General features: G+C 34.8%; 2 protein-coding genes across 2 annotated transcripts; both read right to left on the reverse strand.

Moving 5' to 3' along the window:
* Positions 1–8,117: 8,117 nt before the first annotated feature.
* Positions 8,118–9,808, reverse strand: LOC145112950 (uncharacterized). Its single transcript, XM_079049061.1, has 5 exons — positions 9,668–9,808; positions 9,326–9,574; positions 8,935–9,208; positions 8,759–8,865; positions 8,118–8,645 (listed from the first exon to the last, which is right to left on the reverse strand). The coding sequence occupies exons 1-5, from the start codon at positions 9,806–9,808 to the stop codon at positions 8,118–8,120; spliced, it is 1,299 nt and encodes a 432-aa protein (XP_078905187.1).
* A 10,428-nt stretch (positions 9,809–20,236) lies between these two features.
* Positions 20,237–23,317, reverse strand: LOC145114915 (26S proteasome regulatory subunit 8 homolog A-like). Its single transcript, XM_079051035.1, has 9 exons — positions 22,991–23,317; positions 22,065–22,162; positions 21,735–21,959; positions 21,550–21,612; positions 21,299–21,462; positions 21,065–21,221; positions 20,884–20,982; positions 20,704–20,814; positions 20,237–20,607 (listed from the first exon to the last, which is right to left on the reverse strand). The coding sequence occupies exons 1-9, from the start codon at positions 23,190–23,192 to the stop codon at positions 20,467–20,469; spliced, it is 1,260 nt and encodes a 419-aa protein (XP_078907161.1). The 5' UTR covers positions 23,193–23,317; the 3' UTR covers positions 20,237–20,466.
* Positions 23,318–23,574: the final 257 nt, after the last annotated feature.

Raw genomic sequence — 23,574 nt, forward strand, 5'->3', positions numbered from 1 at the left:
GACAAGTAGATCGAGAAGATGTTAATACTAGTGCTCAAGAAGGTGCATGTCTATAAGGTGCTTGGGTGGGCCACATGAGAAATGTTATAAGAGTTGTTTATTACTTTGGCTGCTGAAAATTAAAGCAGCACTAAAGGATGTTGCCCTCATATTGGCAAGAGTTCATCAAAAAGTTGAAGTGTGGAGTCATTACATAATATGGTTGATAGGTCATCCAGCTGCCAAATAGGACTTTGTACGATTAGTTCAGCCAGATGCACTATTTGTGATAGTTTATATTGTATGTATTTTATTAGTTTGCATAGTGTAGGGGACTCAATACTGGATCTATATATTGCAATGGAATATACAGAAACCCTAACTGGTATTTTCACAATAATTAACATGGTATCAAAGCCACCTTTTTTCATCAATTTTCTGCATCTTTATACACACATTCCTTCATGTGAACATAGTTTATCTTGACCTTGGCCACCCAAATATTGAAAGTGGTGCTCAGCAGCGTTACTTTATGCTACTTTTCTCGTTAGGATTCACTATTTTTTGGGAGGAAAAGATCATGAGAATAAATTTTTTGGCTTGTTTTGGAAAAAATACAATATAATAGCCTCTTTTTTCAGGTAAAGTGGTTACCCTCAGTTAATTATATGCCTCTAATCGTGCTGTTCTTGCAAAAATGGTGGTGGGGTTATAAATGGTAAGATGACTCAAATAAGAAAGTTGGTTATTAGAGTAATTTATGGGCATGCGTGGGTGCGCAGTACGCTGTTAAGAAAAGGTGATGAACATTAATATCATCATTGACATGAACTGTAGATCAATAAAATATGAGAAATTAAATATGCTAACTAGCATTATTGTAAACCACAAATAGGTTTATGCTCCCTTCTTACTTATGGTTCATTTTCTCAACATTAGAATTAATGTTAAATATTCATCACCCAACTCATGCTGCAGGGGCATAGTCATAATGTCCATCGTCATCGTCATCATCATCGTCATCATCATCATTGTCGTCGCCATCTCCCTCTGATGCTGCTGGAGCATAGTACTCGTAATCTTCTTCATCATCATCACCATCCCCATTTGCTTCTATGGCTGTTGTTGCATAATTGTAGCCATCATCATTGTTGTCCATGTGTACATGGCTCCTACACCACCAACCTCTGATGGACTTGGTAACATAAGACATATCCCTTAAGTAAGAGAGACTATGAAAAAACTTTGAGGTTTTGGTTGAGTAGAAGAGATTGAGAAGCCATGCATATTTATGGGCAAGAGAAGTAAACTGAGCTTATTTTGGCAGAAGTGCATTACTTTTCTACGTTATTGGTCAAGGTTTGAAGGCATCTCTCTGTCTTTGTTATACACACACAGCCCTTCATCTGATGTAATCCTGACATTAACCACCAAAATGTTGTCATGAAGATGAGATTCTTATCAACAAAGTGTCCATGAAGAGCAAGAAAGTGAAATAACCAAATCTAGACGTGCGTGAGTTGCATGTGTACGTTGTAGAATGAAATTGCTAAGATAGAATGTTGATCATTATGAGGTCATTTTGCAAAGTAGGGACATAAATATGATGGCGTTACTCTGAAAGAATATTTGGTCTTAAAGGCTAATTTCATAAAGTTTGTCGTTAGAACTAGTCTTTTTTTTGTATAGAACGATACATTTTTATCCAAAAAAGGTGAATGTTTATAATATCTCTAATCTCTCTTTTCCTAAAAGTTAAATATAGAATATAGGCAATATGTCTCTTAAATTATGGCTTTTCGATTAAAGATGGCCCCTAGTCGGTCATCCAGGATATCTTCTTATATAGGTCACTACAAGAATAATGGGCATTAGTGGTAATGGTCATCGTTAGCGGCGACACTAATGTCCATTGACCCAATCCGTGTGAATCTCCGATATTAAATCTCACTCGTTGATTTTGTGCCTAATCCAACGACTGATAACACGCGTCGCACATAACAATAGCGACAACACCTTTAGTGGTAACGGATGTCACTGCTAATGCTTGAAAAAAAAGACCCCAAACATGCCCACTAAAACGCGTTGCTGCTAATGGTATCTTGTATGTTTGTGATTTTAGTATCATCATACATTTTGTGTAATTGGAACTAATATGTGACCTAAAGGGCTTATAATATATGACAAGGGTCAAGGGGGTCGCGCCCCCTTGTAGGGTCGTAGGGGCAGCAAAGCAACCCAAAAGGTCTTCGGAAATTTGAATTAGTTTATAGTGGAAAATTTGAATTCTAATGGGTAATTATGGTAAGATTGACAAATCTCGTCACGTTTGGAAACCATTAATTATGTCATTAAGTCGTGATTTATTTAACTAATTTAGAAGACAAAAACCTCAATCTGTCAAATATAAATACGGCTCCTTTATAGAGTCGCAAGGGACCCTTCTTAGCTCTCTTTCTTCTATAACAAATTCATAATTCATCTGGCATTTTGGCTTGTGTTTCTGTGCCTATATTCATAAGTGTCATTTTGGATCTCCAACAATCGAACTGATATCTTTTGTCCGGTGGAGATGATTGATTCAATACGAGAATTAAATATAAAGTTCAACAAACTGGACAAGTTTGAAGGCAATAATTTCAGGTGCTTGTAGAAGAAGATGCACTTCATGTTGACCACACTAAAAGATGCATATGTGTTGAGTACTCTAATGCCTGAGGTGGTTGAAAATGAGACATTGGAAGAAACCATAAAGAGGAGCAAGTAAGACAACGATGACTGCATCGACATGTTGGATCTATATGCTCAATAATCATTATTGAATGATATTGCTAATAACATTTGATCTTATAGGGTCACACATTTATCAAGTTGGCACATTTTGAATATTTATTATTAATAAATTATCGACTCTTATATTTAATTAGGGAATAATTATTGTTTTTGTGAAAATAATAATTAAAGAGAGTAAAACTAGTTATTATATCATATAATATGATTTAATAAGTCATGTATAAAGTTTTGGACACTTAGGTTAACTATAGACTCACTAGTAAGTTACGTTTATTTAGTTAGAGTAACTAGATAATAATTTTGTCTTTTTCTTCATTTATCCAATAAACGAAAATTGTCTAGAAACATAGGAGGTTGCTTTTCAACATTCCTTCCATCTTTTATTCTCATGCTTCTAAAGTCTAGTTATTACTTTATATTATCACATTATGTAGCTTTTGATTGCATGTGGATATATAAAGAGGAGTGGTTCATGCAAAAAGACAAGTCTTTTTTCTCTCTTGGTTTTTCCTCTAAAAATCATAGTTGTCTCTTCACCTCTCTCTACATTGGTTCTTTTGAAGACTAGATGCAAGTATTGGTGATTTAAAGTGCTTCTCCTTTAGTGCTTAATTGTGTTAAGCACTTCAAAGCTTAAGAAGTACTTTATACCAAAAGATTTAGTATGCGTAAGAGTTATTATATAATGATATTGTTAATAATATATGATCCTATAGGGTCACACCTTATAGAAAGTTACCGTCAATTGATTATTTATTAGTATAATTTGATTATTAATAAATATATCAACACTTGTATTTAATTGGAAAAATTACTATTTCGTGGAAATAATATTTTACTAATTGGGAATTTATTATTTGTGGAAATAATATTTATTGGAGAAATAACAACTTATGAAATAGATCATAAAGTATGATTATTTATAAGTTATATTTATATCTTAATAAACTAGTTCAATTTATATAGAAGATAGTTTTATATAAAATAAGATATTTATATATTCATATTTATATCTTAATAAGCTAGTTACAATTTATATATAAAAGGTAGTTTTATATAAAATAAGATATTTATATATGACTAGTTTTATATATATATATATATATATATATATATATATATATATATATATATATATATATATGTTGAGAATTCTTTATAAATAAGATTGAATTTTTATAAAGATAACGTGTATATATATACAAACTAACCATGAGACAACTTTTTCTTCTTTTGTGCCTTGCCTTTTTCGAAAAATGAGAGGAGACCAAGCATGGTCTTCTTTTGAATTGTTTAATCAATTCTACCATGCTTGTAAGAAACATGTCTCATGCTTTTGCTTTATGGTCTCTTCTTGCTTTTTAGCCTTTATATAAGGGAGAGCATGGAAGGTTAGAAAGGAGTTCTTGCAAGCCTCATTTGGTTCTTCTTTGGAGCCAAAATCCGAGAGTGCATTGCTCTCTATGGGGCTGCCAAATTTCGAGCTTCATAAGCTCTCCTTCTCCTCCATTCTCTTGCATTTTGATGTTAGACAAAGTCCTTTTTTTGCTTTACCTTTGAACATATATTTGGTATATATCTCAAAGGCTTGTGAACAACAAATTACAAGTGAATACTAGCATGTTTTGATGGTTCTACTCTTGCTTGGTGGATAATTCTACAGAACTCTTGTTTTAGAGTTTCATGTCACACTTCATCAACTTCCAACCTCCCATGAGGATCAAAGTCTTCAAAGGTTGTTATGCTTTCTCTCCTATGGTTATTTTAATCTTCCTAACTCTTGCAAAATGATCATTGGTGGGTAAAATAGCTTTAGAGGTGCCTTCTCAAGCTTTATATCAAATTCTTCACAGTTAAAATTACTAATGCCCCGTTTCTATTTGCACAAAAGAATTAATCGTCTCTAAAATTTAATTTCTAAAAAAATATTGGCATCCGGCTAGTATATATATATATATATATATATATATATATATATATATATATATATATATATATATATATATATATATATATATATATAAAAGGTTCCTTAAATAGTCAACCCTATATAGTGTCAAAAAATTGTAGGTATAACAACCTAATTTCTCATAGCAATAAAAAGGGTATGGCTATCCATACCCCTTTTCAATCTAACAATACCCCTAATTATTACTTATAATCATTAACCTAATAATCAAATCATAATTACATAGAATCTTTTACTTTTTTATTTATAATTATTAGTAATTATAAAATAATAATAATAATAAATAGCTTTTCTTAATATATAAATAATTAAACAATTTTATATACAAAAATCAAAACAAAAAATAAAATTGATGTAATTTATTTAAAAAATAACTTATATGCAATTTATAAAAAGGATGTAATACAAAAAACGGTTATAAAATTTTTGAAGTAATTCGTAAAAATATTTATTAATAAAAAAAATAAAAAATAAATATATATAGATGTAGAAATAAAGTTTATGGATATAAAATGCAATATCTTCAAAAGACAGTGGGCTGAAATGTAAAAATTTATAAGTATAAAATACTTGCTTTTGTATGAACCCTAGCCGGCAATAAAAAATTTAAAATATTATATTTAAAAAATTGGTGAAATTTTTTTAACAGAACCGTTATAAAAAAAAATTTGTAGTTAATATAAATAACTTTTATTTAAAAAAATTATATGTGTAAGACATATAAAAGGTTCTTTTCTCCAAAACCCTACCAGCGGCCAAGAAGAGAAAAAGGAGGAGAGAAACGCTTCAGAGCTCCGGTTATTCTCACACTTGTTGTTCGACACTCCACGAGGATTAAGGTGGTTCGACATTCCGACGACATCCATTGTGGTCTGACGGGGAGCAGCAACAAGTTTGGTAGTTCACATTGTTCTCTCTCTCTCTCTCTCTCTCTCTCTCTCTCTCTCTCTCTCTCTCTCTGGCAGATCCCGAAGGTGGTGGCCGACAACGGTGGTTAGCCTACACCGGGCTGAAGGCGGTGTCTCTCTCTCGTTCAATCTCTAGTTCTTTCCGGTACAATCCAAAGGAGGAAACCGACGACGGTTGTTAGTGGCGGTGGAAAGTGACCGACCGTTGGTTAATGGGTGTGGTTTGCTTTAACTGATGAATGTATAAAAGTATTGTTAACAATTTCTATTCATTTTTTATAAAAGTGATTTATGGATTTATTGTTGTATTTAAATTTTTGTGTAAATTTTCATTATTCTGGTCTTGCACAGTCTTCCAAACGGACAGATAAAGCATAATATACATGAGAAAATTCGGTAAATGATCAAAAAAAATGTGTCATTTAAAAATAATGACCATCAAAAAACTGATTTCGGAATCTGACCATAGGATCCGCAGAGCATCTGCGGATCGAGTAAGCCCTCTGAGGAAACGGAACACCTCTGCGGATCTTGGGTTTTTTATTTTATTTTTTTTTTCATTTTTTTTATTTTTGTTTTCGTTTATTAATATTAATTTTTTTTAATCACATAAGGTATTATGTGACTATTATGTAAAAATATTGACAAAAAATGTTAAAAATAATGAACTTATGTTTAATATCAGTCTACAGAACTGTTTGGAAATCCACAGAACTGTTATCAGCGGATCAGTGTACACCTCTGCGGATCAGTGTACACCTCTATGGATCAACGTATAAATTGTTATACCGGTTAAATATTGTATCAACTCACCCCGGTACTGAAAAATAAAGAAATGGCCTCCAATGCACCAACTTCTACAAATGCAACATCGTCGTCCGATACTCCACGCCCATGTACGACATGAGAGGTGATGGTTATAATACGATGTTGGTTGAACAATTTTGAAGGTGTAACAACAATGGTTACCCCTGATTACCTTGGAGGTGATGAGTGGACCCACATAACAGGTATGTTCAACCTCTCATTTGGACAAGGAGAATATCGGGTACAAGTAGATATTCTTAGTAAGTGGATGGAGTTAAAATACGAAATCACATGGTTTAATCGATGGTATCATCATCTTAAAAATAGTAGTAATTATTATTACTCAAACGAGGAAGCTCTTGTAGAAATGATTTTAGATCATTACATTTTCGAGCATGAGGGAAAAGACTTCGAGTATGTGGACGCTTGGAATCTAGTTAAGAACCACCAGTATTTCATGTAGAAGGGTTTTTTATGTGAAATGTTATATGTAATATGTTTGCTACTGATGTACGTTTTCCATGTATTTGTACTTTTTTGTATTTTATGTTCTATGGAATAAAGTAGAAGTTAACTCAACTGGTTTCTTAAATAACCTAATACAAACCAAATACATATAAATAACGTAATACAAACTGGTGCATATAAATAACCTGATAAAAAAACTACATTAAAATATCCTTCTACAAACGCAATACAAATTAAAAATACGGGGGATCTTTTAAGAGATTCCAAGGGCCTTCAAACTCGAATTCTAACATGTCACTAATGGATATGTATTCCGCTTTCGCCGCGTCCAGGATGACTTCCTCATCTTCATTCGGATGTGTGTCATCAATTTTGGTATAAAGATTGTTGAAAACTAAGACTTCTGGTTTTAATTCATACCATTTTGTTGTGATGGCAACGGTGTTGCGGTAGTTTTCTAGGGCAGTTTGAGGGTCAGCGTTGAAGGCATAAGTTAAACGGGTCCAATAACTTGGATCATTCACCCTGGTGGTCTTGTGGATATTAATATATGCATGAGTTAGACGGAGGTTATCCTCAGCGCTCCATGGTATGGACGCCATTATGAGGGAAAATATGAGGGTTAATTTTTCAAAAAAAATGAAATGAAGAAGAAATGGTACAGAATCGATGAAAGGATACGCATGGTAAAGTGATTTTATATTACTTATTTCGCAGAAATATTTGGGAATCCTCATAACTGTTACGGAATCCGCATAGTTGTTTGGTAATCCGCAGAGCTGTTTGTCAGTCCTTTTCTTATTTAATTGCCCGTTTAAAAAAGTTGTGTGTTTATTAAAAACTATACAAATATTCCATGTTTTTTATAAAACTACACACACCGGTATTCTGAATAAATAACATACTTTAAGTAGGTTACAAAACATACTTTAGAAAACATAAACATACAACCTTCATAATAAACATACTTTGAAATAAACTCCATTCATTCAAATCGAACCACGGAAACTTTGATATGTTTTCGTATTCCGGCCATGGGTTTTATGTTGCTTGTGCCCTAGGTTTACTATCGCTTGCGTCCATTGGTTATCTGGCTCTTGCTGCCATTGGTACTCGGTGCAACCCTGCCACTGGTTCTGTGGCTCTTCTTGCGGTTGGTTTTCAGTCCCTTGCGTCCATTGGTTTTGTGGCTCTTAATGCCATTGATGTTCGGTATGTTGTGTCCATTGGTTGTCTGACTGCTGTTGCCATTGATGTTCGGTCTGTTGTGTCCATTGGTTGTCTGACTGCTGCTGCCATTGTTGTTCGGTATGTTGCGTCCATTGGTTCTCTGGCTCATGCTGCCATTGGTTTTCGGCCGCTTGCGTCGGTTCCTCTTTTGTCGCTTTTGTCCCACTTTCTAACGCCCAGGTATGTTTTTTACTTTTACTTTGGTTCTTTGGAACAATTTCCTTACATGTCGTTTCATTATGAATTGTGCTATGGCATCTACTACACCTTCTTATTTTTGGTTCCTCACCTTGAGAGGGAATACGATTGGTGTTTTTTGGTCTACCGGCTTGACGTATTTCCGTCATAGGAGGGTTAACAACCATAAGGTCATCTGGAACCTCCCAATCACTAAGTTCTGAAAGAGGGTATACGGCCTGCTCGTACGTTCTTCGATATGTTTTAATTTTATAAGCATCTATAGCCATATGCCCACAGTGATCATTTTTCAGCTGCGTTAAAAGATTATCACATGACCAGATGGAAAACCAGTTAGTTGCCAATATTTGCAAGAACAAGTCTTTTCCCTCAAATTCACTATGTCACCACTTTTGAAGTCATGCACTTGATATGTTGTATTGTCAACACCGGATACCGACCATCCTTGAATCCCCTCTTTATTTTGTTTAACCATATCTTCAACCCACTTCGTAAGTATTGTTGTACTTTTTTCTGTTAAAACAAACATATATTATTATATATGACATTTATCATATAATTTAAAATTAAACATAATCATACCTGCAGCCATCCGCCATTTGTAAAACCATTTTTGCATAAATGCGCGAAAGAACTCAAGAAGTGGTAATATAGGCAACTTCCTTGCTTTATTTGATACAGCGTTCAGGGACTCCACACTATTTGAGGTCATATAATCATACCTCATTATAGGGCAATACGCTCTGGTCCATTTCTCACATGGAATTTGACTGAGATATGTCGCTACATCATCTCTTATATTACGAAGTCTCCCCCAATAGAATTCGAACTCAGTGGTTTTGTAAGCTCTTACCAGCTTCCAAAACAGAATTGTTGTTTTTTTGTTTTTTCCAAAGGTGTGGACTATGTTTCCTATTAGATGAAAACCACACAATCCATGTTGAGCATTTGGAAAAACATTTTGAATACTTACAGCAATTGTGGGTGCCCTATTTGTGACCAATGTCAGACCTTCCACATCACCAATGCATTTATGTAGTTTTTCAAGAAACCATGTCCAAGAATCCGTAGTCTCTTTTGGGCAAATTCCATACCCAATAGGCAAGATCTGATTGTTGCCATCCATGGCTACTGCATGCAAGATGGTGCCTTTGTACTTTCCCTTCAAATGAGCACCATCCATAATAATAACTTTTCTACAACACTCTCTGAAAGCACGTATCTGCAACAACAATATAAAAACATTAATATATCAGCAATATAATTTGTTTATAAACATTTAAGAAAATAACAAATATATTTAAAAATATATTACCACGCATCCAATATCGAAAAAACAATACTCAAAACGATACTCCGAATCAGTTTTTATGTACGCCACAATACCAGGATTATGTTTCTTCAGATTGTGAAAATAAACTGGAAGTTTGGAGAAACTTTCTTCGGGGGTCCCCATCATCAATCCTAAAGCAAATTCTCTAGCATGTCACGCTTCTGAATAACTCATATTTATTTGTAGCAAAGCATTCATATCTCTAATTATATCATTAGGCTTCCAAACTCTCAAACTTCCTTGACCCATAATGTCATGTATTATGGTTCTTACAACTTTGCTATTTGCTTGTCTGTGATTTGGGTGTATAAGCAATGAAGAACATGTATGCTCGTCATTAAACATCTTAATTTCAAACATTTATGTTCCTTTAATGAGAGATGCGTATAAACGCCAATGATAGTTTTCTTGCATACAAACAACCTGGTACCGAGATTTTGAAGATTTTTCAACCTTTATCTGAAACTTTTCTCTAACGGCTTTGAATTTAACAGCAAATGCTAGGTCTTTTTTGGTGTTATAGGTTTGATTGACAATTAATTTATCATTCGAACCTAAACTGTGAAATGGTCCACGTTCAAGAATAGGTTCTGGACAATCAGGAACAGAAGGAATACAATACCATGGATTAAAAGCAGTTTTTCGTTGCGTGTACTCATCATCTGACCACCCTTCATTTGATTTTTCCTCACATCTTCGATCATCAATTTCAGGAACTTCTCCAAACTCGAACAAATTTTGACGTTGTAATTCAGTCATGCCCACTTTTGCTTCTTTATCATTATCTGATACAAAAGTATCATTATCATATACAAATTTATCAGTAACCGAAACTTTTTTTTCATAACCCACTGACACTTCATTTCCTCTTCCCCTTGAACGGTTTCTATCACATTGGCTTTCTCTACGACCTCTATTAGTTTTTGTTGGATTAAACTGGTCGTTAACCACTGCTTGTTCTTCAGCTTCTTCACCTACCACCGTTAAATACAAATGCACCGTCTTCTTTGATTCAGACATTACATGTCTCAATTCAAATACATCAGTTTCATCTCCAAGCTCCATGACATACCCTAACTCCGGGTGTTTAAAAGACAAACATATATGACTATGTAACACATTTGTCTTACTTCTAACCATTTGTAATAACATTTCATGGTCAATGTTAGGATGAAGATTTAAACCATAGTTTTTCACATTATTTCTAATGTAAACCTCATCTCCATTAACTAACTGCCACGACCCTCCCGTACACAAAATAATAAAACTCATTTTACAAATCACTCTCCACAAACACAATGAAAAAACAACTTCTACTGGTAATTCAAACTCACAAACTCACAAAAAACCACTTAAATACGTCTATAACTTTTATAACTAATCTGTAGAGGTGTACACTGATCCGCAGAAAATAGTTCTGCGTATTCCCTAACAGTTATGCAGAGGTGTATACTGATCCGCAGAAAACAGTTCTGCATATTCCCTAACAGTTATGCGGAGTAATTAATAGGGATTTAGTTTAAATTGGACAACCATACACAAAATATATAGAATTTTAATATGAGTTCATCTTCAAACTTCTATATTTTCTCTTGCAATGAAGTTGATTGTTACTATTGTGATCCGATTGACCCTTTTGTTGCACCGTCACCAAACATCAGAGGGCAATATATGTCTGATGATACTTTGCAAGAATTACAATAGGCTGAAGAACAACAAAAAATAGATACAGAGTCATCTCGGGCTCTCACTAAACGTCGTGACGTCATTGCGGAAGAGTGCAAACAGGTTGAGGAAAGGATGCAGATTAATAAAAATAAAATCAAAGAGCATGAAGAATGGATAAAAAAGACTAAGAAGAGTATCAAAATGACTGAAAAATGGCTTGTAGAGAAGGATGCAGAAATGATAGAACTTGAGCGGCAAAAAGATCGTTTTGAAGATAAAGTAAGAATTAGGGACGACTATATATCAATGGAGAAAGATAAGTATCCATTGCAGTTCCCTTAAGTTGATTAGTGTTGTTGTACATTTGTTTTGTTATATATATTATCTTGTACTTTAACTTAATTTATAAATTTAACTCTACTATACTAGTCTACTATTTCAAATAACATAATCAAAACATAAGAAAATATTCTTAAAACAATAATCATAATACAATCAAAGTCTACTATTCCAAATAATTTATGCCATCCTATTACGGTAACTAAATCCCGTATCTCTAGGTGACTGACGTGTCTCCACTGGTACACCTGATGCAAGCATTTCCATGAACATGCACAAAAAAACTCCACAATCTCCTTTTTCTCCTTCTTCTACTTTTTCCTGTTGCGGCACATGTTTAGCTTTAACAAATTCCACTTTAGTAGGTTTCTGTATATTGGGAAAATTGGCCCAATATGATATGTGGTCTAGTTCACTTAATATACATCTCCCAACGATTTGAAACTACCGTCACCCGCATATTTTTTAAAGAAACCACACCATTCGGCTGAATCAGATATGCTCACTTTCCATGTAAGGATATCCAAATCAGCCAAATACAATGCAAGTGCGGTATGTTGATGGGAATTAAAACCTTCAAAAAATGATAAGTTATTAGATATATACATATTTTAATTTATTTATATATATATATATATATATATATATATATATATATATACTAACCCGATCAATATCCTTCCAATGTGGTCCATCAACCATCCCGGCTGCTACACGCCTCAAATAATGTTGTTTCCCAGGTTCCAAAGTCGTGCCTTCAGGATTAATAATCGTCCACCTACCAGTCGACGGATTTATTTCCTTGAGCACGGACGTCCAGATAACCAAATGCTGCGTGTTAGAAAAAAAATTCATTTTGTACAATTAATTATCCAACACTTTTTGTAATATAAAATAAGGGTTGTGTGTTGCCTCAGAGAGCAACCATCCAGAGTCAATACCAAGTAAACTTGACCAAATTCCCAATTCATCTCAATACCTCTTAAAAGTCTATGCTCCAAAAATATCACTCCCATGTTCTTTCCCCACAATTTCCAAAATTCATCATCACTATCTGCATAACCGTCCAATAGTAATGGTTTTCTACATTATTGGAATTCTGCGGTTTTTTCCCTTTTCTGTTCTTCAATGGTTTCGTCGACGGAACCTACAAAATCAATATGTTAATTAATTTGGAACGATTATATACTATACAAATAGAAATTACTTAATTTTATACTTGTGAGTAAGGCTCCCGACAAAATTTCGATTTCATTTTTACCCGCCCTTTTAACGGTATAACTGTGTTATCCTTAACTACAACAACAGGCGGTGGCGTCTGCACATACGTATGGCCTGACTCGGGATCCAAACCACGAAAAAATGCTTCCCCCGCATCCACATTTTCCATATCGTTCACACCAAATTGTTTATCTTTTTCCCAATTATCCATTCTCTTCCCAAAGTGCTCGGTTGTGGTTTTCAATTGAGTAACAATGCCCAATAACTTGTCTATTTTACTGTCTTCTAGAGGTATGTGGTATGTTTCCTGAAAATGAGAGGCTAAGGTGTAATCTACTCCCCGAAAATGAGAGCCTGAGGTGTAGTCTACTCCCTGAAACCGAGACAGGTGAGGTGATGGAGACCGCTGCTTAGGAGGACTCTGTTGTTGCGGTGATGGAGACCGCTCCTTAGGAGGATTCTGTTGTTGCGGTGGCGAGTGCACTTTGTCTAGAGTCCAATTTATATAACGCACAAAAAATGGCAAATGGATCTCAACAAGCATTGGTTCAAAAACACATGTGATGTTATTTTACTGCAAAATTAAAAAATTAAATTTAAGTATATAAAATTGTCGTAATTTTTAACTATATATAATTAATATAAGGAATGTATAACTATACCACTGAAACGTCTAATATACATAAACATTGCTCGACGGATAATTGTGTTTTTATTCTCCATGCTCTCATTCTTGGAATTTCATTTTCTATGTGATGCGCAAACCTCAAAGCTTCTGGAAATGTCTCTAAAATTCATACCTAGTATTACGACAAAAAATTATGCTTTGTCCAAACGTATAACCACTTAAAAAATATAAGTAATTGCACCTAAAACTAACCTTAAACGGAAGCTGAAAACCGGTCACCGTATACTTCATCATCTTCGTGTAACCCACACTCTCATTATCTCGTAAATATCTATAGATTTTACCAAACCATAATCGTAATTGTGTTTCACTATACCTCCACAAATACGTACCTCACGCAAACCTGTTGTACTCATTATAATTAATATAAATCATCAAGTATTTATAAATAAATAATAAATAATAAATTTAATACATGTTCCAATTATATTGACTATCGGATAGCTCATACACTGCCGGCGGAATGCACGTATTGTCGTCTCGTCCTATGTGACCCCTCAACAAAAACATCATTTGCATAACCATTACCGCATCCTCATCGCTACACGTCGAGAATGTTGGCCCTTTTATGTAGTCTTCTAAATCTTTCAGCCGTAAATCTTCATCTCTCACATTAGGGAACAACTGATTCCATAATGTTGAACTTGTGCTGACTTTTGTATTTATTATATCAACATAAGGTCCAAATCTCAAACCGCTAATCAAACAAAATTACGTTCCACCATATTCAACCACCCTGCCTTGTAACTCGAACCGAAACTTCCCAGCCCTGGCTACCTCTACATCACGAACCTCATGCAACATCATCAAATGACAAAGCATCGGGTCACCATTCGGGGTGGGCATACCAATGAAGATCCCAAAAGCTGTCTCTCGAAATAATTCAATTCGCCTACTATTTAGTTTTGTAATATACTTTTTCAACACAATCCCCAACGCCCCTTTAAAAGTACATTCTGCAGGCTATACACGCAAACTATGCTGCAAAAGATTAAAATATATGCCAAAATTAAAAAAATAATACTGAAAAGTAACTTTAAATAGCATTGTACTTTTATTTTTATAGTATTGTACTTATATATTGTTTTTTAACAATTTTATGCAACAAAAATAATGTTTTTATTCTATAACTTTTTATACAATGGTCTACCTGAATAATTTTCTTTCAAAATAAATTGTCCCTTTTTTATAACAAATTTACAGAATTTTACAGAAATGGTCCCATATATATTATAAATTTTACATAAATGGTCCATTTTAATAATAATTATAGAAATTTTCAATGTTTTTTTTTAATTACAGAAATAATCGGAAGCGGGGCAAGCTGGGCGTCAGGTACATCGGCCCCTTCAGGGTCATAGCCCGGGTGGGCAAGGTGGCATACCGATTGGATCTTCCAGCCGAGCTCAGTCAGATCCACAGCACTTTCCATGTATCTCAGCTACGGAAGTGCCTAGTAGATGAGACAACGGTTGTACCCTTGGAGGACATTCAGGTTGATGACAGCCTGAATTACATTGAGAAGCAAGTGGCGATCCTAGATCGCAAGACGAAGGAGCTGAGAAATAAGAGAGTCGAGTTAGTGAAGGTACAGTGGCAGCACCGGAAGGGTTCGGAGTGGACTTGGGAGTTCGAGGAGGAGATGAGGGAGCACTACCCGGAGTTGTTTCCAGATTCAGCAGCAGCAGACTTTGAGGACGAAGACTGATTCAAATGGGCGTGAATTGTAACATCCGTCTCTCGAGGTATTATTTAGATTATGTAACTTAATATTAGCTTTAGGCTAACACTTGGACAATTGACCTTTTGGGGTGGACCTTAGCAAAATGGGCCAAGAAGTTAGGCTGCCCATAAGTCGTACGTTGGGCATAACCTGGCGTACGTGGGGCGTAGTGGCACATTGGATTCGAGGGACTCGGGGGCGTACGCGCAGCGTACCAAGATGTACGCCTAGCGTAAGGCGGGCAGATGCCAAACCCTAATTTTTAGGGTTTAAGACATATAAATACCCCATTATAGCCTCCCCTCTGGCCTCCTCACCAGTCCCTCACCCTCACAAAACCCTAGTTCGCCTCATACTCCATTGTTATGTGTGCTTGACCATTTTGAGTTCATTTTTGTGAAGAAAGGATTGGAAGAAGTGAAGAGAATTTGGAGGAGAAGCACTTGAGTATCTTGAGCTCAAGGATCTGGAATTAGTTCATCTTTTGGCACCTAAAGGAGGTATAAATCTCCTACCTTTCCTCTTAGAAGCTTAGATCTAGGGTTTTGAAGTTTTGGACCTTTTTAGGTCCAAAGAATGGATCTTGTTCATGCAACTTCATTTTTGAGCTTAGGGTTGCCACCCTTGAAGCTCAAAGTGTCCCTTAAGCAGTAAAGTTGCAAGCTTTGAGGCTTTTATGTAGCCATGCATGAGATCTAGCCATTTCCATGGAAGTTTATTGCTATTTTTAGAGTTGGGTTCATTTGGTAGGTTGCAAGCCACCAAGTGATCGACTTTATGGGTTAGGATGAAGTATTGGACTCAGATCTGTAGTTTAGACGTAGTGTCTTAAGGGATTAAGCAGTTTTGGAGAAAATGGCTTAACAGGAGAGTATGTTGGGCGTGCACGCCAGTACGCGCAGCGTACAAGCCATTCAAGCAGTACGCGCAGCGTACAGAAGGGTACGCTCAGCGTACGCTCAGACAATGGGCTTTATGTTATTGGGCCTCGGTTTGGGCCAGGCTTTGGATATAGTAGTAGTTGGGCCGAGATGGGCCTTTAGAAGTCAGTCAAGGGCCCAAGGACTTGTTGGGCTTGTGAGGAAAAGCCCATTTGAGAAGTTGGGCCCAATTTAGAAAATTGGGCCATTAGTGGGCCATGAGTGGACTTATAAGGACTAGTTGGAATTGGGTCTTGGATATGGCCCAAAGTTAGAGCAGGGATATAATGGTCATTTTACCCTTAGTGGGATTCTCAGTTTTTGACTAAGTGTTTATTTGGTGATAATAGCCGGAGAGTAGTTGGAGCAGCAGACAGAGTTACCTTGCACGAGTTTTCAGCAGCCAGATTGAGAGGTGAGTTTCTCTCCAGTAGGAACGGGTCTAAGGCCACAATGTCGGCCCGTTTAGAGGTTAGTAGTTCCAGACTTCAGTCTGATGTCGGGGCGGTCCCGAGAAGAGTATATGTATGCTTGATGTCTTTGTGATTCATGCATGTTATGTGTTATGTGTTCCGGGGCAAGCCCGATGTATGTTAGCTTATCTGTTATATGTTATGTGTTCCGGGGTAAGCCCGATGTCGGGCCAAGCCCGATGTATGTTAGTGTATCTGTTATATGTTATGTGTTCCAGGCTTCGGCTCGATGTCGGGGTAAGCCCGATGCAATTTTTATGTTATGTTATGTTTCTATGATAAATGTTATGTTGTGTATGTGTCGGGGTAAGCCCGATGCCGGGGTGAGCCCGATGCCAGACGTAGTCTGATGCCGGGGTGAGCCCGATGCCGGGCAGGAGTCCGATGTTGGGTAAGCCGATGACGGGTTCGTCCCGATGCAGTTGGGAGTAGTCCCAGAGTTATGCTATTTGTTATATGTTATGTGTATGGTATGTGGTAGTTTGGGGGAGCTCACTAAGCTTCGTGCTTACAGTTTCAGTTTTGGTTTCAGGTACTTCAGCTAGCAAAGGGAAGGGCTCGGGTTGATAGCATGGCACACACCACAGTCTTTTTGGCCTGGGAGATTACTCTGATATTTTTATCACATGTTTTTGTCACAGTATTTGATATGATGTTTTGAGATACATAATACATGGTTTTCTCTATGATTATGGATGGTTTATGGTTTTATAATAATTTTCAAAACGAAATTTTTGGACTGTATTTTTGGGATGTTTCATCCGAGTTTATACAAAGATTAGGAAAAAAATTGAAATATTACTTGAGTTCCATATCCATCGGATAACACATCGGAGTACAGTTACTCCACGAATCGAGCTCGCCGTGACATTTTTGTGTCCGTTTCGATCACAGTTCGACGTCTGCAGCTTCCTTCCGCGTTCGAGTAAGGAGGAAAGGGTAATTTTTGGGCGATTTTACCGTAATGCCCCTGATCCTCGGAACAATGAAGAATCCGCAGAGGTGTTTATGGTTTCGTAGAACCCCCTCTGCGGAACCTTTGGTCATATTCTGAATTCCTCATTTTCGTGGTCATTTTTTTCAAAGAACCCCTCAATTTTGGTCATTTACTGAATTTTCTCAATATACATTTGGCTAATATTTTGATCGTTTGCAGCACACATTATTCAATGTATTAAAAGAATACATTTTATATGGATTGGTTAGAATTCTAAAAAAACCGTTATAAAAATAAGTGATGTAAAATCTGGTAGCAAACAAGTAATACTAAGGGAGTAGTGTTAGGAAAAAAGGATATTAATAATAGTACCCCATTAAAACCACTAATAACATAAAACATTCCAAGATCATAATTGATTCAACCACAAAATAATCTCAACCACTGCCACAAAAGGGACTTTCAAACGCAGAGATTAGCAACGGAAAAATTCATTATGACGACGGATTACCCAAAAGAAGTAATTACATGTTTTCAAACACACTTGTGACGGGTTGGCTACGGTCGGTCTGTTGATTTGGTACCCTAATATATATATATATATATATATATATATATATATATATATATATATATATATATATATATATATATATATATATATATGGAAAAGTTCAATAGAGAACCATAATTATTGGTTCTTCAAGGAACCAAATCTTTTTTTCAATTTCTAGAACTTATTCTTTATCGAAAAAAAAATCTAAAAATATCTAAATTTATATATTAACATTGTGAATGTGAAAAATATTTTTCGGATTCACCGTGTGAATCCGGATTCACATTGTGAATTTTCAAAGATTCACATTGTGAATTTGACGTAAAAAAATCGAATTTGATATCATTGGAAAAAGGATAAAAAGTTATGAATTTCTGTATTTTTAGTTTTTTTTTTATAAAAAATAAGTTCTAAAAGTTGAAAAAAAAGATTGGTTCCTTGGTTAATTATGGTTCTCTATTGAACCTCACCCTATATATATATATATATATATATATATATATATATATATATATATATATATATATATATATATATATAATTTACTAATACTACAATAAGTTGATAATTCTTATAAAAATAATCAAAAAGAAAAAAAAACCATAATACATAGTTACATGAAATTATCAGATATTGTCTGATGGATTTATTCGAAATAATGATTAGTTAACAATTAATGGATTAAATTTGTAATGGATGAGCCTTAGTAGACATAGGTGTCTAACTTATAGATTTTGACTTATTACCGTATAACACCGGTATAAGCTATTTATATTCAAACATTTTGTTAGCTGATACCGGTGTGGAACCGATAATAAGCTAAAAATGAATTTAAATAAGCTTAGCCAAACACCCCCTAAATATTTATGAAGTAACACATGCAGCTGGCGCATAGTCATAAAATTCATCGTCATCGTCATTGTTACCGTCTCCATCTTATGCTGATGGAGCATAGTCATAATCTTCATCGTCTTTGTCTAAATAGCTTTTGGATTTTGAAATTTTTGTGAAAATTAAAAGATTTAAACTCGTACTTCCTTTAATTCAAATTTTTTTTTTAATCTAAAAGTTATAACCTCAACCCTTTTTTTTTAATTCATCTTTTTTTAAACAAACAAACTAAAAGCTAAAACATAATTTTTCAATTCAAGTTTTTTTTTAAAGCTAAAAGTTAAACCTCTCAAAAGCTAGTGGCATAGTTTTACACCTCATAACTAGGCTGTAAACGAATCGAACGGCGAACCGTTCATGAACTGTTCGGCGGGAAGTTCGTTTATGTTCGTTTATTTAATAAATGAACGAACATGAACAAAAATTCTCGTCCGTTTAGTTAAACGAACGAACATGAACAATTGTCTCGTTTGTTCATTTACGTTCGTGAACGTTCGTTTATGTTCGTTCGTTTAAGTTTTTTTATGTTCATATATTTTCAATTGTTTTTTTATTACATTACTATATTATAGTTCGTTTATGTTCAATTGTGTTTGTTTATCTTTGTTCGTTTATGTTCGTTTAGTATGTTCACGGACATAAACGAACAAAGATAAACAAACACAATTGAACATATATGAACATAAACGAACTATAATATAGTAATGTAATAAAAAAACAATTGAAAATACATAAACGAACAAAGATAAACAAACACAATTGAACATATATGAACATAAACGAACTATAATATAATAATGTAATAAAAAAACAATTGAAAATAAATGAACGAACGTGAACAAGACAATTTGTTAAACGAACGAACATGGACAAGAAAACTCCGTTCGTGTTCATTCGATTGTTCGGCTAACTTAAACGAACGAACACGAACAAGCCTTTGTTCGTGTTCGTTCGGTTCGTTTACAGCCCTACTCATAACCATCTAGAAGCCACAAATCAAATTTTTTTCACTAACCCACCACATCAACTAATCTATGAGAAGTTTGTCCCCATCATTTGAATAATTATATAAAAACAAAACATGTCAATAACAACACATTCAAAATTAAACATGTTCGAGAGCAAACACTACCACTTAGGCAAAAAAAATAAATGATACATTGTATTGCATTGCAGAAAAGCATCAAATTTCAAAGCATAAAAGATAAGGAAATCCGAGAAGACAAATGGCTAAAGGGTTTTGGAGGAGATAATTAGGTAGTACTATTATGCTTGATTCGGTTGAAACTCAGTAAAATTCCAAATTTCACTTTTCACCACAGTAAAAGTGTAAAAAAAAAACAAGAAAAAGAAGGTAACAATTTTTTACTTCCAGAGCTTTCGAAGGGACATGTTTTTTTCAGTTTCCTTCTTCATAACTTTAGCCACTGCCATCTCAAAATCTTCTTGTGTCACATGCACTCTCCTTTCTCTCAATGCAAACATCCCTGCCTCTGTGCAAACCGCCTGTAAGGGTAAAATGGTCATTATAACTCTTATTCATTACAAAAAAAAAAAAAAATATATTTCTAAATTTATAATATTTGTCAATTACAACTTTACCTTAAGTTCTGCACCCGAAGCACCATTCATCTTCTCAGCAATCTTTTTCAGATCAATCCCACGCATTAAATTCATCTTTCTTGAATGAATTTTCAAGATATCACCTCTCGACTGTTAAAAAAAAATTATAATTTAAATAAGTATTGTAAACAAATTGATTAAAATTAAATAAATACTTACATCTTCATTTGGATTTGGGAACTCAATCTTTCTATCAATTCTTCCAGGCCTAAGAAGAGCCTGATCAAGGATATCAATCCGGTTTGTAGCCATCAAAACCTGTAAATAAATATCAGAAACAGATTCATTCATAAGGGCAATATCGTCTTTTTTTAATGAATTGTAAAAAATCAAAAATTACCTTGATCTTGTTTGATGCTTCGAATCCATCCAACTGATTGAGAAGCTCAAGCATTGTTCTTTGGACTTCACTATCACCATTTCCACTTCCAGATTCCATTCGAGCAGATCCAATGCTGTCAATTTCATCCATGAATATAATCGATGGAGCATGTTCCCTGTGCATATAGAAAAGGTTGGAGTGAAAAACTTGGAGGACTGAAAATGTAAAGAGGTGAAACTTGAAGGTGCAAACCTGGCCATAACGAAAAGCTCTCTAACCATTCTGGAACCTTCTCCGATGTATTTCTGTACTAATTCAGAACCAGAAACCCTAATGAAAGTACAGTCAGTATGATGAGCAACAGCTCTTGCCAATAATGTTTTTCCAGTGCCAGGTGGACCGTATAACAGAACTCCCTGAAAAAAAGGGGACAGGTGTCAGTTTAGGAGATAAATGCAAGAAATAACACTAATTTAAAGATATTATAATTAGTTTTGAATTACCTTTGGTTGAGCAATACCCAAGCTTTCAAATAACTCTGGATGTTTGATTGGAAGTTCAATAACCTGAAGATTGTTTTAAATTATAATGAATAGATAAACAACACTATGGATTTAAATAATGATATATAAAAGTATCAAAATATAAGATTTTCAAGATTAAATGGTTAAAAGGAAATATGGGGAACCTCTTTAATCTCTTTAATTTGTTGGTCAAGACCACCAATCATGTCATATGTAGAATCAGGAACTTTCTCAACTTTCATAAGGTTGACTAGAGGATCTACTTTGCTTGGTAAAACCAAATGAAGGACATAACTGTCATTTCGAAGGGCAACCCTGGTTGAAGGTGTGATCTTAGTAATGTCAATGCTTTTATCAATATCAACCACATATTTGCCCTCTGGGTGCACCTGAAAATAGCATGAGTAAAAATCAAATTTAGAACACAGTTATTATAAATATATAATTAATAGTCTGAAAGTAACATTTGCATAAAAATAAATAGCTGCACTAACCTTCACTAGAACTTTTGATTTTCCCATTACTTTGACAACTTCACCAACATAAGATCCAGGCTCTTGAAGCAGCTGTAACTCTTCTTTAAGCATCCTTACTGTATTTTTTAACATTGAAGGATAACATTGAAGACCAGTCATATATTAAAAAGAGTAGAATATCATGCAAAGACATATCAAGCATCAGAATAAGAACGCAAACTTTAGCCCAATTGACCAAAACTCATCACTGTAAGGACTTCAACCAAATCTTTTTTTTGTTTTGAGCACTACAAGAATGGAAGATCAGAAAGCAAAAGAAACCAGAGGCACACAAATTATGGTGTAATGTAAAAGACCAAGAACAAAGATAGGAATGCAGGAGATGTATACAGGTTGGTTGTGAATTTGTGATAGGAAAAGAAGAAAAAAAAAGTGGATCCAAGCTATGAAGAATGAGAGGCTATTTTGTCATATATGATGAAGCTAGGAAACGACATGTTTACTTTGACAAGTTTCCGATGTAAACAGAAAAGGGATAATAAAGGAACTTGATTGCTTTTTTGATGATATTAAAAGATGATTCGAGAAGGTGAGTTTTGAAAGTGAAGGAAGTACTGAAGAAATGTATGCCTAGAGTAAATAAAGATATAAGAAACATAAAAACATTTGATTGTGGTGTTTATATTTCTCACTAAGAGCTTGATTACGAGGAACAGTAAGGGAATTGCTATCATGTAGCCTAAGGGATACATTCAACTACTCACAATCAAATCCGACATGATCAAAACTTACAGCATAATAACATTAATTCACTAAAAACATAAATCCTCCTTAGTCCCCGCACAACCCACATACCTACCCACAGAAGTAACATCAAACAAAATTTGAAAGTACACAAATCTAGGGTTTCGAGCAACTTCAATTTAGGGATTTTAGAAATTCACCTCGAGAATTTAGCTCGTTACGCTGAGCCTCAAGGCGATTGAGATTATGACTCTTCTGGCGAACCTGGAGCTGAGCATCATGGATATGCTGCAAGTAATACTGCCTCAGACCTTCTCCTGGTTTCACCGCGTGCCTCGACGAACAACCCTCGTCTTTCTCCCCTGCATCCACGGGTTTCATCGCGATATCCGCTGTCGCCATTCGTGTCTATCCGATGGAGAATTCGTGAGCTTGCAGATTTTTGTTTCAATGGCGATTTGATTTCAGTAGTCGGTGTACAGAAGAGTGTTGATCACGAAAAGGGTTTGCTGCCTCTTTTCTATAGGCTTCTCGTTTCATTTTAATTAATGAAACATGGCATTTTGGGTCCTCAAACGTTTGTAATTTACCATTTACATCTTTTTTTTTTTTTTTACTTTTCTTTTTCTTTTGTTCTATTATTTTACATAATTGTGGTAAAAATAACTAACACAAAAAAGTTAACAAAAACTCATGCATAAATCATAATACGACCATCATGGGATTTTTTAGGAGTAAATTGTTATGGTACCAGTTATTTTTTTCTAAATCATATACACGACAG

Source organism: Lactuca virosa, chromosome 5, assembly GCF_052849685.1.
Source record: "Lactuca virosa cultivar CGN04683 chromosome 5, Lactuca_virosa_CGN04683_v6, whole genome shotgun sequence".
Classification (NCBI taxonomy): domain Eukaryota; kingdom Viridiplantae; phylum Streptophyta; class Magnoliopsida; order Asterales; family Asteraceae; genus Lactuca; species Lactuca virosa.